The sequence below is a fragment of the Electrona antarctica genome, assembly GCF_951216825.1.
Source record: "Electrona antarctica genome assembly, chromosome: 11".
Classification (NCBI taxonomy): domain Eukaryota; kingdom Metazoa; phylum Chordata; class Actinopteri; order Myctophiformes; family Myctophidae; genus Electrona; species Electrona antarctica.
Window position 1 is genome coordinate 24333629 of NC_136792.1, and position 15430 is coordinate 24349058.

At 43.8% G+C, this 15430-nt stretch overlaps 1 protein-coding gene across 2 annotated transcripts in view; it reads right to left on the reverse strand.

Moving 5' to 3' along the window:
* tenm4 (teneurin transmembrane protein 4) overlaps positions 1-15430 on the reverse strand; it is a gene marked incomplete at its 5' end in the record, with an annotated part of 244856 nt that overhangs the window by 5612 nt on the left and 223814 nt on the right. For both annotated transcript variants that reach the window (XM_079513576.1, XM_079513575.1), the window contains one exon: positions 6196-6338. In XM_079513576.1, the coding sequence (XP_079369702.1) occupies positions 6196-6338 (143 nt within the window). The remainder of the gene's footprint in view (positions 1-6195; positions 6339-15430) is intronic.

Sequence of the window (15430 nt, forward strand, 5' to 3'; positions counted from 1 at the left end):
GTGTGTGTGTGAGAGAGAAGGGATGAGGGTGGTGCGAGGGGACAGGCGCCCGGCCGGCCGCGTGGCGCGCTCCACTTTGCTGAAACAGCCCCCCGGGACTCCCTGGCCGAGGCTCCGTTCACGTGGGCGTGGGCCAGCCGTGCTGCAATCAGCCCACAGTGCCGCTCACAATCAAACCTGGTGGACCGCAAAGCTCATCTGTCTGCTCCCTCGCCACGTTTTTCAATCTCGCGTGCGTCTCTGACAGCGAATGTTGTTTGTAATAGGAGCCTAAATGAAAGGAGATGGGCGGGTGTGTTTTCTCTCTTGTCACTCCACACACACAAACAACAAAAAAAAAGAAATGCAAAGTGTTTAAGACATATTGTGTGTCTGCACTTTACGATCTATATTTATGCTTCAAAGAATTCTACGTTTAATTAAGCTGCGTTGTCTGTCTGTGGTACACACTGGTGCAGCGTTATATATGGCCCCAAAGTGCTGTGTTTCGAAAGGCCATTTTGACACATGCACATTATTTCAGAAACCAGGGGTTCTATACATAATTCATAGAATGTCTTGCACACAGGATACAAACTATACTGATCTGCGATTTCCCGCAGAACAAAGTTAATTATCTCAGGCTTCCTCTCGCAGTAAATACTCCAGAGGTAATGAAGAAGAAATACCTGTCCAACAAATGTGGGTAAAACCTCAAGATCTAGGCTAGAATTTCTATTTAAAGCTGTGCTCCATCATGACTCGAGTACTCTTGAATATACTTGAGGCTGGGCTTGTAGATGTAAAATAAACCTTTGACAGCAGCACTACTACTAGACAGGAGCTGCCCATGCTGGCAGACAGTAACACCTAATTGAAACACAATATTATTACCGTAGCTGCTCGGTTTACTGGTCAAACTGGCAACTGTGCAAAGGATCCGTTGGCCATCTGTAAAAGGTTTACAAGTAAATACAAGGAAACCTATAATGGTCTGAATCCCATCTCTTCATGTTTGGCTTTCACTTGCTGACAGTTCTTGTGCTCAGTCAAGAATTCTGCAGATAATTCATCACTGAAAAACACTCCCACCATGTATTTTGTCGGTGTCCTCCAACAGCCAATAAGGGACCACCATTCTTGGTGATGTAACTAAGGTACGTTTCAAGGTTGGTATAATGTCAATAATGAGTCTACAGGATTTAGAATAGCAGAGAGCTCTAGGACTCAGAGAAGTAGTCGTACCCAGACAGCAGAGAGCTCTAGGACTCAGAGAAGTAGTCGTACCCAGACAGCAGAGAGCTCTAGGACTCAGAGCAGCAGTCATACCCGGGGACTGCCCATAGATCCGAAGTCCCGTTAGTCCGAACATGCGGAAAGGTTGGCGAACATGAGCTGCTCCCGACATGCGCTGCTGGTTGGCGAACATGTGCTGCTGGTTGGCGAACATGCGCTGCTCCCGTGCTTGCGGTTATTTTTAGGGTTAGGGTTTACCGTCGTACCCAGACAGACAACAGAGAGCTCTAAGACTCAGAGCAGCAGTCGTACCCAGACAGAAAGCTCTATAGGGACTCAGAGAAGCAGTCGTACCCAGACAGCAGCAGAGAGCTTTAGGACTAAGATCAGCAGTCGTACCAGCAGTGGTGAGCGCACCTCATGGCCATAGATCGCCTACTTGTGTGCAAGGCGCAAGTTGGCATCTCGACAGAGTGCATTTCTAGTTAACCCTAAGGTGAGCGGCCTTGCCAGCGGCAACATGCCCAGCTATTAAAAACATTTATTAATTTTGACAATGGGCTAAAAATGTCCAATGATAAATGTCTTTCTGGCATTTACGAGTGTTGATGATTTGCCAGGATGTTGTTGCCGGATTTCTGTGGGCTTTGTGAGAGCCGACCTCAAATACATTATTGAATTTATTCCAACCCCTTCCACTCCCATGCATGTCACATGGAGGAAGCATTTGAAATGGAAATAGTGAGAATGCCTTTGAATTCCATTAGATTCTTCCTGCACGGTGGTTCCTTTCTGCCGAATGCACCTGGGGTGAGCTCAGCTATTCCCTATGGAATAGGAGACAGACGATGGGATTAAAAAAACAGGAACATTTTTGTAGCAGTGCATCTCGGCGAGTGGGGCGTAGCTGGTATCTCAGCTAATACGGCTTCATGCTTCATAGATGACCTGTGGTTTTCAAGACAGGCAAAGGAAACATCCCTCAATTCCAAAGTGTTTCATGTCCTGTATAATCGACCATGGTGGGCTGTAGTGCATCGAGTAACACTTTGCCTCCCGATGCATGCAAAGTACAGTTGAGAGCAGGTGAATCATATACAGTATGTTCCATTAAGTTACGTAAGTAGCCAGCTTTTATCATTAAGGTCTGCAATCACACAACATGCATGCCGTTAAACAAACTCTAGGCAGTGACTTTACCTTTTGCAACGATACAATGAATACATTTACATTCATGACCAGTAAGACGCCTCAAGGGTGATATGCGACCGCAGGTTGCGGGGAAACAACAGGGTTTAAAAAATAGTCAGTGTAAATCTGGCAATGCTCGCACACACACACACACACACACACACACACACACACACACACACACACACACACACACACACAAACGTACACAGAGACTAGGGCTGTCTTTGACTCAGGATGTAGCAAGTGTAAGTTGGGTGGGGGGTTTTCAACATAAATACAGACAGCCGTGCATAATTATGAGACATGGTGGGGGCGGACATTAAATGACCATTCGCTGCTGCTGGGCATCAGTGTTAATTGTCACAGACGCTGGTGTTGGCGCTGCACCCGTTGCATGACGGTGGAAAGCTCCAAGCAACTTAGCGTAGTATGTTGTATAAGCACTGCATGATGAAATGTTTTAAGTGTAAGCCATTTGATTTGCAAAAGAATGTAATGCACTTTGGCCCAAAATACAGAAATGCAACAGTCTAAGTCCAAGTCTAGTTTTAAGTGCAAGCTATTTCAATGCATTTTGGCACAAAATACAGAAATGCAACAGTGTAAGTGCAACTCTTGTTTTAAGTGAAAGCCATATGAATGACAATGGGGTTTTTTGCAGCTTCTGCCTTTATTTTATATTTTTTATAGAGGGATAGACAGTAGGCTGACAGGAAATGGGGAAGTGACATGCAGTGAAGGCCGTCGGGATCGGGAGTTGAACCCGCGGCACACTGCCAGACTGGATTACCAGCCAAGGTGCATGGACCGCTGAGCCACGGCCCAGACCGAAGGACAATGGGCCTCATGCGCCAACCGTTCTTAAGAAGTTCTTAAGAGGAAATTTGTTCTTAGACCCACTTAGGAAGTTTTTAAGAAGGTTTTGGGATCCCTCAATCTTTTCTTAGCTGTGATTTGTTCGTAGGTAAGAACAGAATCTACGCACACTGTGGAGCACTCTTAGGGTGCCTTTTTCGTTCTTAAATGCAATCTGAAAACATAAAGGGAAAACAGCGCCATCTGCATGATGCTCAAAGTTTGGTCTGAGGACCTCAAGGGGTCTCTGATGAAGTTCCAGGCAGTCCACAGCAAAATATGGAATATTTTACCACTTTAATCCCATTTTATACTTTGAAAATAGCCAATCTACAAGCTCACAAACGTGTCCCATTACTGCCCATTTTGAGCTTGTAGATCGGCTATTTTCAAAACATTTTGATAAATCTTCTAAACATTACCCTAGCAGAAAATATTTTCATATGGGGGTCTGCAGAATGCATGTCAATTTGGGGGTCCTTGACATGAAAATGTTTGAGAACCACTGGTTTAGAGTTCACAACCCAACCCCAAACCCCACCCCATATGGGGCGTCTACCTATGATAATTTTAATGAACTGGCACACCCCTTCAAGTTACGAGGATTTGGATTCATCATCATAAGAACATGCTTACGAACAATTCTGCCTACTTAAGAATGTTTCTTGAATCTGACTGGACTTCTCTTAGGAATTCACTTAGGAAGAAATGTAAGAGAAAAAGTTAGGAACTTATTGGCACATGAGGCCCAATGTTTTTAAAAGCACTTAGGCACAAAGTTGGGAAATGCAACAGTCTAAGTACAACTAAAGCATGAGAACTTACAATCCAGTGGTTGAGCTGCTAACAAACAGCCTCCTGCTGCTAAACGACCACAAATACAGTGTGTGTGTGTGTGTGTGTGTGTGTGTGTGTGTGTGTGTGTGTGTGTGTGTGTGTGTGTGTGTGTGTGTGTGTGTGTGTGTGTGTGTGTGTGTGTGTGTGTGCCACGCAATGGGCAGAAGGAAATTGCGTGATTTGACAGCCTCCACTTCATGTTTCAGCTGTGTTTGTAAACCCAGTATTGGGCACGTCACATGTAGTAACGGATGGCTACACCTCGTGGACACACGCACACCCAGGGTAAATAGTATATGTGTATTATTATTATTATCATCATCATCATCATCATCATCATCATCATCATCATCATCATAAGATTAAGATTCAGGTTCAAGACTTTATTACCATGTCAACAGCGTTGATCGGAATTTGTTTCAGTGCACTAAAAACAGACACATATTCACATCACATATTCAGACAGTAGAACAAGATACAAAAGTACAAACATCATATGAGGGGGACCAATAAATAAGAAGAATGCAAAACGTTACAATTCATGTTGAATAAATAAATAGTAATTCATCGCAGTTCGTCGTATTACAAAGCAGCTACACGCTGTAAAGTGCGAGTGAAAAGAGGGTCAGCATTCAGGAGGCGCACAGGCTCGGGATAAGTGCTATTCTTGAAGCGGGAGGTACTGTATTGCACTTTAGAGACCTCAGTTTCTTACCTGAGGGCAGGGGTGCGAAAAGAGAGCAGGCAGGGTGGGAGGGGCTGGCAATCACCTTCTGCATCCTGCGCTTAGTGCGTATGGTGTAGATAGAGGAGACGGATGGGAGGTCGAGGCCAATGATTTTTGACGCTGTGCGTGGTCCCTTTCCAGCTGTTTCCTCTCTAAGACGGTGGTGTTTCCATACCATACTGTGACTGAGAAGACGAGGACACTCTCCACAGTGGCTCTGTAGAAGTGAACCAACGCCTCCCCAGTCACACCAAACTTCTTTGAGAGGCGTAGGAAGTGAAGCCTCTGGTGGGCTTTACTTAAGATGTTACTAGTGTTAACTTCCCATTTCAGGGAGCAGCATATAGTGGTGCCAAGGAATTTAAAACTGTCGACCCTTTCAACAGGCTGGTCATCGATAACCAGGGATGGTGCATAATCTCGTTGTTCCGGATCATTTATTTGGTCTTAGCCAGGTTTAGAATAAGTTATTCGAAGTGCACCAGTCTACGAGGGCTGCCACCTCGGCCCTGTAGGCTGATTCATCACCATTTTTAATGTAACCAACAACAGTTGTGTCATCTGCATATTTAAAAAATGAAACAAATTGAGAATGTGAAATAAAGCCATTAGTGCAAAGAGGAGGCCTGAGAGAACACAGCCCTGGGGAGCCCCGGTGTTAAGAGTCATGGTTTGAGAAAGCATGTTGCCTATCTTTTTTTTCCTTCTTTTTTTCATTATTGTTGTTGTTAGGGCTTCCACATGATCATATTCACCTTTTTTCAATAGCTATGACAGCCTACTGTTGTTAGCTTAGCCTTACAGGCTACTGACATGACTCTAGTCCAGCCACCCATCAGCTTGCCTGATGGGTGGCATTCTCTGGTTGTAACCCAACCCAAGATAACATCAGCAACCTCTTCAATAATTCAGGTGAGTTGGAGGCGACTTAAAAGGGCTGATAAACGCAGGAATCAGAGCATGTCTGCTCCCTCTCAGACCCTGGCCCGGGGTGTAAGAATGAGATGAAATCAATGGCCAGTGGTAGAGAGAATGGAGAGTGAATTTCCCTAATGGCAGGACAATTACAAGAGCTGTTTAGCCTGACCCCCGTTCCCCCCAGGCTGAAGACCGGGAGCAGGGGCCTGGCTCAATGGGCCATGATTTGGCAGTGATAGCCGGCGGCATCTTCTGGGATTCTGGCCATGCAGTGCTTTTCTGACTGCTAATGGACGGAGGAGGGTGGAAGACCAGAGGCTGAGGAGGATGATCTGACAGGTGGGGAGAGGGTGTCTGAGAGAGAGAGAGAGAGAGAGAGAGAGAGAGAGAAAGAGAGAGAGAGGAGGGGGGGGGGGGGGGGGGGGGGGGGGGTTCGGGCACCGGCTTACCTTGGTGCTATCCCACTCCTGGGTCTTGATCTGAGTGCGCACCAGCTCATATGAGGGCTCCATGGCGTTGGTGGCGGGTTTGCGATAGCCAGGGATGACGTTGTATAGCTGGAAGCCGAAGGTCACCAACCAGCTGTTCACGTCTGCAGAGAACAGGGAGATCGGATCAAACATCAGAGAGTTGAAGAGTAATTATCAGGATTTCCAATATATGATCTCTATAGAGCGTCGCAGTCCCGCCCCCTTTCACGACGACACCAGGCCCAGGAAATGAATCCCAATGCATTTTTCCCATAGACATTTCAAAACGTATTTATTTAAAGACCTTATAAGCGTCGTACAAAGACAACTCTTGTTGTGACAAATCATGACAACAAACACAATATTTTGGACCAAACAAATAATTACAAAGAAGAAAAACAACAAAAATAAGTGTTGTAACCTGCCGTTTTCTTCTTCTTTCTAATTATTTGTTCAGCCCGAAAAATTGTGTTTGTTGTCATGATTTGTCACGACAAGAGTTGGCTTTGTCCGCGGCATAAACGTCTTTAAATAAATACTTTCTGAAAAGTCTATGAGGAAAATGAACAGGGATTTATTTTCCGGGTCTCTCGAGGGGGCGGGACTGCGACGCTCTATAGAGTAGCGAAGTTGTGACGTCACTCATCAATCCCCTGGGTTGCGGAATCAGTGAATGTGAAAACTACCAACCTTACTTCCAGATTTATAACTGCTACCCTCTGGTGCCCTGGGCGCAGCCATAGCTGAGGTGCACCATTAAGCACAGCTTAATGCGTAAGTATTGATTGCCTACAGGGCACCGCGACATGGATTTGTCTATAGATATGGGGATTTCAAACCTTTTGTGCCCAATGCACACCAATGGGCAAGTCAAAATACACACACCTGTGTGCAACACACCACTTATGCGGTGTGTTGTGAGCTTGTAGATCAGCTATTTTCACTGTTTTTCGAAAATAAAAAAATAAAAATTACCAATTACCATTACCAATTAGTTTAGCTATAGAATTGTGTACTGTAGTATGTAGGCTACTGGGGGAAAAGTACTGATAGCAAACAACAACAACAACAAAAACAACAACAACTCATAACGCTAGTTATATTGCAGTAATAACATGTAATTGTCACAAAACCCTTAGGCCACACCTGGACTTGTCGCACGGCACACCAGCGTGCCTAGCTGCCACATCGTTTGGGAACCACCACTGTAGACTATACTATGACAACAAGAATCCACAATGAACAGAGATGCACACGGCAACAGCGAGACAGCGTCCCTTTAATCTCCATTAATCACTGGTGGCTTGGTTACGACCCCGATGGCATGCACGCTGAGGATGATTCATCATAACAGCTCCAACCAAGGCGCCCATCAGCCGCTTGGAATCATTTACCACTCGGTCATAAACCCTCAGTTGCAAAGTTGTGATTAACAACTTTGAACCTCAGCATCCCTATTCTGGAGGGGAACATTGTGCAAAAATAGCAGATTTAACTATCTCACAATGCATCTGCTATTTTCTGCCGAAGGGATTTGGTGGAAACAGGAAACAGCAGTCCAAGTACAGTGGTACTCAGCTCTGTCTCATTGAGAATGGATGGTGCTGGCATCGGCAACCAGTGATTACCTCCGATCACTGATAACTGGTTGGAGGAACAACAATAATTTGAACTTGAGTTGTTTGGAGTAAATGCCAGGATGGGCATTTTGCAATCATTTGCGATAGACATTTGTTCTGGAGCAGAGTAGTGATTAAGTGATGGAGATAATGGCGGCAGTGAAGATTCCCACGCACGCACGCACGCACGCACGCACGCACGCGCACGCACACACACACACACACACACACACACACACACACACACACACACACACACACACACACACACACACACACACACACACACACACACACACACACACACACACACAGCTGGATCCCAGGAGCACATACTTTTTTTTGATTATTTGATTGAACTGTGAAGCAATTGAAGCAGAGGTCTGCTGTAGGAGCAAACCGTATTTAAATGGACCGCCTTAATGAGGGAATGAGGTGTGATTGGTGTGTAGGATAGCGTGGCTGATTGAAAGCAATCAGCAGACTGACAGCTGATTACAGCTGATCTTTTGCGACTCCCGTGCCCTGCATGAACTAACACTATGCTTCATTTAGCCTTCAACATTACTTAATATTTTATACTTTGATACATTTAAGTATATACCAATACACACTTTTACTCTAGTCAAATTTTGAATACAGGCATTTCACATATTGTAGTTTTATATTGTTGTAGGCCTACTGCTACTTTTACAATTGTCTCCAAAAGGCCGAAGGCATGGGGAGAGAGTATGTTTTGCACTCCGTGTGTGTGTGTGTGTGTGTGTGTGTGCGTGCGTGCGTGTGTGCGTGTGTGTGTGTGTGTGTGTGTGTGTGTGTGTGTGTGTGTGTGTGTGTGTGTGTGTGTGTGTGTGTGTGTGTGTGTGTGTGTGTGTGTGTGTGTGTGTGTGTCCGTCCGTCCATCTGTGTACAGCTAATCTCTGGCACCGTTAACCCGGTTGATGCCAAACTTTGCACATACACTCCCAGGATGCCAACGATGAACCTCTGCCCCAAATGTTCCAGAACGGCCTGTTATAGCGCCACCAGGAGGCTGACTTTTGAAAAACAGTGTTCACTCCTCCAGATTCTGTCCAAAAATCCTGCAAATCGTTACACAGTATCTCTATAGTCATGTGCTCAAGACACATCTGTCCGATATTTCCTATTCCATCCTGATTGGCTAACATTGGCTTTCAAAGTTTGCAGGATTGGCCCGTTTTGAACAAAAAGCCTCAAATCATGAACGTACCGTGCAATTTACGTGAAATCTTTCACAGACTTTCCTACTAGGCTGAGGAATATATCCCACCCTTTTCACATTGGCATGCTATAGCGCCACCAACAGGTGAGGCATTTTTTTGGAACAAAATGCCTCAAATCATCCAATTGCCATCCAAGGCGTAAGAAGAATGGCACCCTTTTCACATTGGCCACTATTAGCGCCACCAGGAGGCCACAACCTGACCTGCCTTGGTGGAGACTGGAGACCTGTAGAATGAGTGGCCGTTTTGCCTGACCCCCGGCATTAGAACTCTGTAATGCATTGGAAACAGGGGAGAGAGAGAGAGAGAGATGCCATCGACAATGAATGGAGAATTTACGTCATATGTAGACGAGCAAATCTGCATTTTTGTCCTACACAAACATTAAATTCCCATTGACAATGAATGGACACATGTTACGTCATGATGATGTACGATGATAAGACTTACTTTTTTTTTTACCATCTCTCTTATTGTGATTCTCTGTGGTGGAAGGCAGAGCCCTGTAGCTATCAGGACAGCCAGTATGTGCGCTGCCTGCATGTCGCCTCCTGTGATGGATCAATGTTCATTCTTTGTATATGGCAGGAAGGGCTCCCTTTTCATGCCTTTAAAAGGGAGCCCTTTACTTAAGTTTTGACCACTTTGGACAGAAGAAACCTTCTATCTCAGCTATTTATATGTTATGGTCTTAAATTAATGCCTCACTACGTTGTAAAAGAGTGTACAAAATTAGTGAAAGTAGGCAATCTACAAGTTCACAACATTGTGAACTTGTAGAGTTTTTATGCCATTTTTGAAGCGGAAGTTAAGTTAGGCTGTGGTGTTTTGTAAAATATTGAACCAATATTTCATTTCTGTAGGGCAGAAACCTCTTTTATCTCCATATTCTAACATCACACAAAAGCATCAAAAGTAGCAGATCTACAAGCATTTTGAGCTTGCCGATCTACTACTTTTAGCAGTAGATCGTATTTGAATCTTGAAAAGTAACGGACCTACATGAGGTTTCCACCCGACAGAGACGATTTCTTACCGACAGGATGCAGCATTGCCGTGACACCTGCCGGGGGGACCGTTTGTCACTGCTTTGGCAATGCCACACTGTGGCGCCCGACTGACATTTTTAAATAAGAATTTGTTTGAGAGGACAATGAAAGAAAAGACCCTGGTAATTTAGTGAATGAAATGGAAATGTCAGCGCCATCAATCACAATTGAAGCAGAGCTGCTGCGGTGTACCTAAAAATCTGCTTGTGAATTCAAACAGCGAGCAGTCCTTAATGGTGGACTGTGTGGAGCCTTAGTGCTTTAGAGCAGACAGGTAAATGCAGTTGGTGTTCTTTTAACTTAAGTAAAAGTAGCAATACCATAACATACAAATACTCTAAAAGGCCTTTTTTCTTAAATTTACTTCACACACCCGTGTGAAGTGAGGGTTATCATTAATTATACATCATCATACATCATCTCATGAACAACTGAATTTATGTGATTGGTTGGTTACATTTACGTCATATTTGGCGGACATTTCTCTTTTCATTGTCAATGGCAAATATGAGACATGTGGGGGACAAGATTTAGCGGACATTTGACCTAATTTCTCCTTTCATTGTCAATGGCAAATATTGAGACGTGTGGGGACAAAAGCTGTATTTAGGCCCTCAAAAAGTAGAGATATTTCACTCAAAAAAGGTAATTTTATCGTCTACTCAGGCTTTTATGAACACCCCAGATAGTTTTTTAAGTTGCTTGATTGCCGCGCCCCCTTCCTATAACCCAGTGGTTCCCAAACTGTGGTGCGTGCACCCCTTGTGGTGCGCGAGTGGCTTCTAGGGGGTGCGCGACATGAAAAGGCCAATGGTGGTGCTATGGTTTTATTTTAAATATATTAACATATTATGCCAATATATGGCAAGTATATAGAGAATATGGCCTATATGCTGCATATATATGACATATATGTGCATATATGTGGATAAATAGGAAATATATGTCTCTATATAACTTATGCAATTTATATTTCCATGTGGGGGGTTGCGTCAGCTAGGTCGGGCACTAACAGGGGGTGCATGGCCAAAAAGGTTTGGGAACCGCAATGGGTTATACGGTATAACGGTATAACCCATTGTAACATTGTAACGTCAAACTCCATTTATTAATATTCTGTGACTACTTGAAAGGTAAGGAAATACGAAAAACGGTGGTAATTTAGATTTAAGAGCTGGTATAAATGAGTTAAATGCAAAAAATGTAAAAGAATATGTAATTACTCATTTTTGTTTGAAAATCTCATAATATGTCAGCTATTTAAGAATAAGGTCAAAATAGGGCTTAAGTAGTTAACACACGTTTGTAATAATAATCTAAATCTACAAAGTATCTAGCAACCAAAGCTGTCAAATAATTGTTGTGAAGTACAATATTTGCCTCTGAGATGCAGTGGAGTAAACTAAAGTATAAAGTTTGAAAAATGGACGTACTCAAGTAAAGTAAATGTAGTTAGTTTCTTTCCACCACAGGGTAAAAGGGTCCTGTTTAGTGGAATGTGTAGAAATCGATGGCTACAGCGTTCACCGAGACACGACCACTTTACTTATTGTACTTCTACTAATTAGCGATAGCAACACATCAGGTGAATGGCAATCTGGGAACCCATTCGGTAAAACAGAAGGAGAGAAACAAATGTCCTTTGTTTTTGCAGAATCTGTCTTCAGAGATTAGGTGAATGGAAACTGGGTAAGTAAGGCTGGGTGTTATACCAACAGTTTTTTTTGTTTATTTCTTTATTTGTATCCCATCATTTTGTAACCATTTTTTTACCTGGTGCCTAAACTGTAATACTGGCCGCTTCTGCCAGACAGCGATGATGTTATACAAGCCCAGCATTTCTTGGCTAGGGGTGTGCTGAAATATCGATATTGCGATATATATCAATACGTCCTCCCGCGATAAATAATCGATATCGATTATTAAAATATCGATATTGTTTTTTTTTTTATTAACTTTTTTGAAATGAAATAATGTTGTTCATAATGAAGTGATGAACAACATGTTTAGAAAAGGAGGAAATGACAGCTAAAATAAAGCAAATCCCACTCTCACATTCCACAGCAACCAGAAGTACTGAATTACTGGATGGTGATTTGACCAAACAGCTTTGTGGGAATACAAAATGCAGAATGCATTTCCCCAGCAGTGGACAAGTCCACTGACACCAGTGATAATGGTCAGTTGGTGGTGTTTGTGAGGTATTATAATGATACCAGTGATAATGGTCAGTTGGTGGTGTTTGTGAGGCATTATGATGATACCATGAGTGAAAATGGTCAGTTGGTATAGTGTTTGTGAGGTATTATGATGAGGGTATGAGTCAAAGGGGGAGTTAATTGAGTATTAATTTAGTGTTTGAGTGGTGCAACCACTCCTATAGACAGCTATGTGTGTGTCCCTCCCTACGAAAATAGCGTTTTTTTCAGTTCCAAATATTTTGTAGTTGCAGATATCGTGATATATCGTTGATGACATTTCATACAATATATTGATATATCGTAAATATCGCAATATATCGAATATCGTAATATTATCGTTATCGAGGGCATAATATCGTGATCGTATCGTGAGGTACCCATATCGTCCCACCCCTATTCTTGGCCACATTACTCCCAGGAAATTCTGCCTGTGTCCATAGACTTGCTCCTGGATCAGATGGGTCAAATCATAAGATAAAAAAGGGGAGATCCGAGTAAAAAAAAGAAGGTGGGGATATGAAGAATATACAAGGTTTCTGCCCGACATACACAAAGTATCTTTAACATTACTGTTTGTCTTCCAGACACAAAGGTTGATACAACAGCCCCTGGCTGCATGGGGCTTCTATGCTTCCATTGTGCTCTCCCCCTCCCTCTCTCCCTCTCTCCCTATCTCTCTCTCTCTCTCTCTCTCTCTCTCTCTCTCTATGGGGTGCTCTCATTGCCATCTACCTCCTCCCCAGCACAAAGCAACAACAGAACCATGGGATATTTCTGGGAAAGGACCCGAATGTTCGATGACAGAGGTTGCTTTGCCGCGCATCATTGTTCCCTTTGAGCACTTTTGAAATGATAGCCACTGGACACACACACACACACACACACACACACACACACACACACACACACACACACACACAAGGCACGCACAGACTCACAGACAGCTGCAAGGAGGAGCAAGGAGGAGAAACAGTGAGGAAAATGCTGCACACTGCGTTTCATGTGGTCAGAGAATTTTAGGATGTGTGGTTTATTATCTTCTGGAAGACAGAATGAAGCTAGTTTGATATAGCCTGGCATGCAGGCCAGACTAATACCACTGCGTAGATATTAGTCTGGAAGTAATATCACTGCGTAGAGTTAGTAGCTTACAGTATACCATCTTAACTCCAAGCCAGAACACATCATGACCATTCAAATAAACATGCTCTGAAAATGCACACAGCCGACCCATCTAAGTATGCCCTGATCCATTGCTCTGCTCTATTCCTCTTCCGCCGCATGTGAAACTGATCTTTTTTTTAATTAATATATTTCTTTTTTTATACCACAGTGCATTATTGATTTCTCTGCCCGGGACCCCTCTCCCTTGACATCTGTCAACAACAGCCACATCACCTTTGTGATAATTGAATACATTTCAATCATCTTTTTTTCCATTAGTGAACAATTCATTTGATTGTTTCTGCTGTTTCGAGGCTCCCTGACAATTCTTTATCGCCTCTGGCAAAAGCATAGACTTTACTTTAAAGGGACACTTTACACCTTTTGTAACCAGATCTTATTTGAATGCTGTTTAGGACACAAGAAACACTTTCCTGGAGTTTTTATGTGTGTAATATGCGTTTTTTTTTATAGTTTAGTATTTCAAGTGCCTGATGATGCGTCAGCCATTGGTCTCACTTCCCTCCTGATGTGATTGTTACACCTCCACGCAACCTCCCCCTCTCCACAAGGAGAGGGGGCATTATGGTCATCTTACAATAAATGCACCACGTCTCTGTGTATGTGTGTGTGTGTGTGTGTGTGTGTGTGTGTGTGTGTGTGTGTGTGTGTGTGCCACACAGACTTCAAATTTGACACACGCATTCCACACCACCACACAGAGTGCAGTGCCCGGCCTTAAGTCGGGTCGGATACACGGTTGTCCAGAAATGCCACAAATGGCTCTGGTCAGGCTCTGCCAGTGGACCTAATGAGCCCAAGTCCCCTCACTTTCAGAATTCCCAGCCTCTGCCTCAGCCAATTGATTGCCATGGCAACCCCATATAGCTTCTGCTATATGCTTCGCAAGGAATCTCGGGAAAGCTTGCCAATGCAATCACGCATCGCCATCGCCTCCTGTTGCCTCCATGTTGCCTTCCGTTGATACAGACGGCCCAGAGCCGGAAGAGGAGTCTACTTTTATGTCTATAACTGAGATAAAGTCCAGGAAGGAACCAGTTTCCATGACATCACTGGCACTTTGAAATACTAAAATATCTAAAAAAGTGTTTCTTGTCTCCCAAACATCCACGGTGGCTCAGGGGTAGAGTGGCTGGATGGCAACCGCAAGGTTGCCAGTTCGAACCTGGGCTCCCCCAGAGTTAGTGTCAAAGTGTCCTTGAGCAAGACACTGAACCCCTAATTGCATGGTTTCCGCAGCCATTGGTGTATGAATGAATGGGTGAATGTAATGCACAATCTATAAAGTGCCTTGGATAAAGGCGCTATATAAATGCACCATTTACCATAATTAAAATAAAATCTGGTTGCAAAAGGGGTGAAGTGGACCTTTAACCAGTCCACTTTTCACAGTCAGTTTGCACTCTTCAGACACAGGCAGACAGACAGATACAGAGATCTCCATTATATGGGCACAAAAGGGACACAGACAGACTGTTAAAACGGTTGCTAATGGCCCCTACAGACTGTAGGAGTTTTAAAGTTGTCGGCGAGTCATCAGATCGTTATGTATTTCACACTACAGGAGTAGTCGACTGTCATTATATCTGTGTGGCTTTCACACTTAAGGATTGATAGCCGACCTTCATCACACACTGCAAGAATTCACCAAGATATGCGATCTAGACCCGATACATATAGGCTACATCATTTGTTTTTTATACCAATTCATTTTGACATCTCACGCACGTGCAGGATGCCGCGATACAAGCGCGAGACTGACACAGGACGCCTCTCTCTCTCTCTCTCTCTCTCTCTCTGTGTGCACGCCACACACACAGGAATAGCCAGGCTACACAGGGCGAAATGTTTGTGATAGCGTATAGCCTACGTGCGCTATAACGAGACAGGACGTTAGATCTTGATTTTCATTAGAT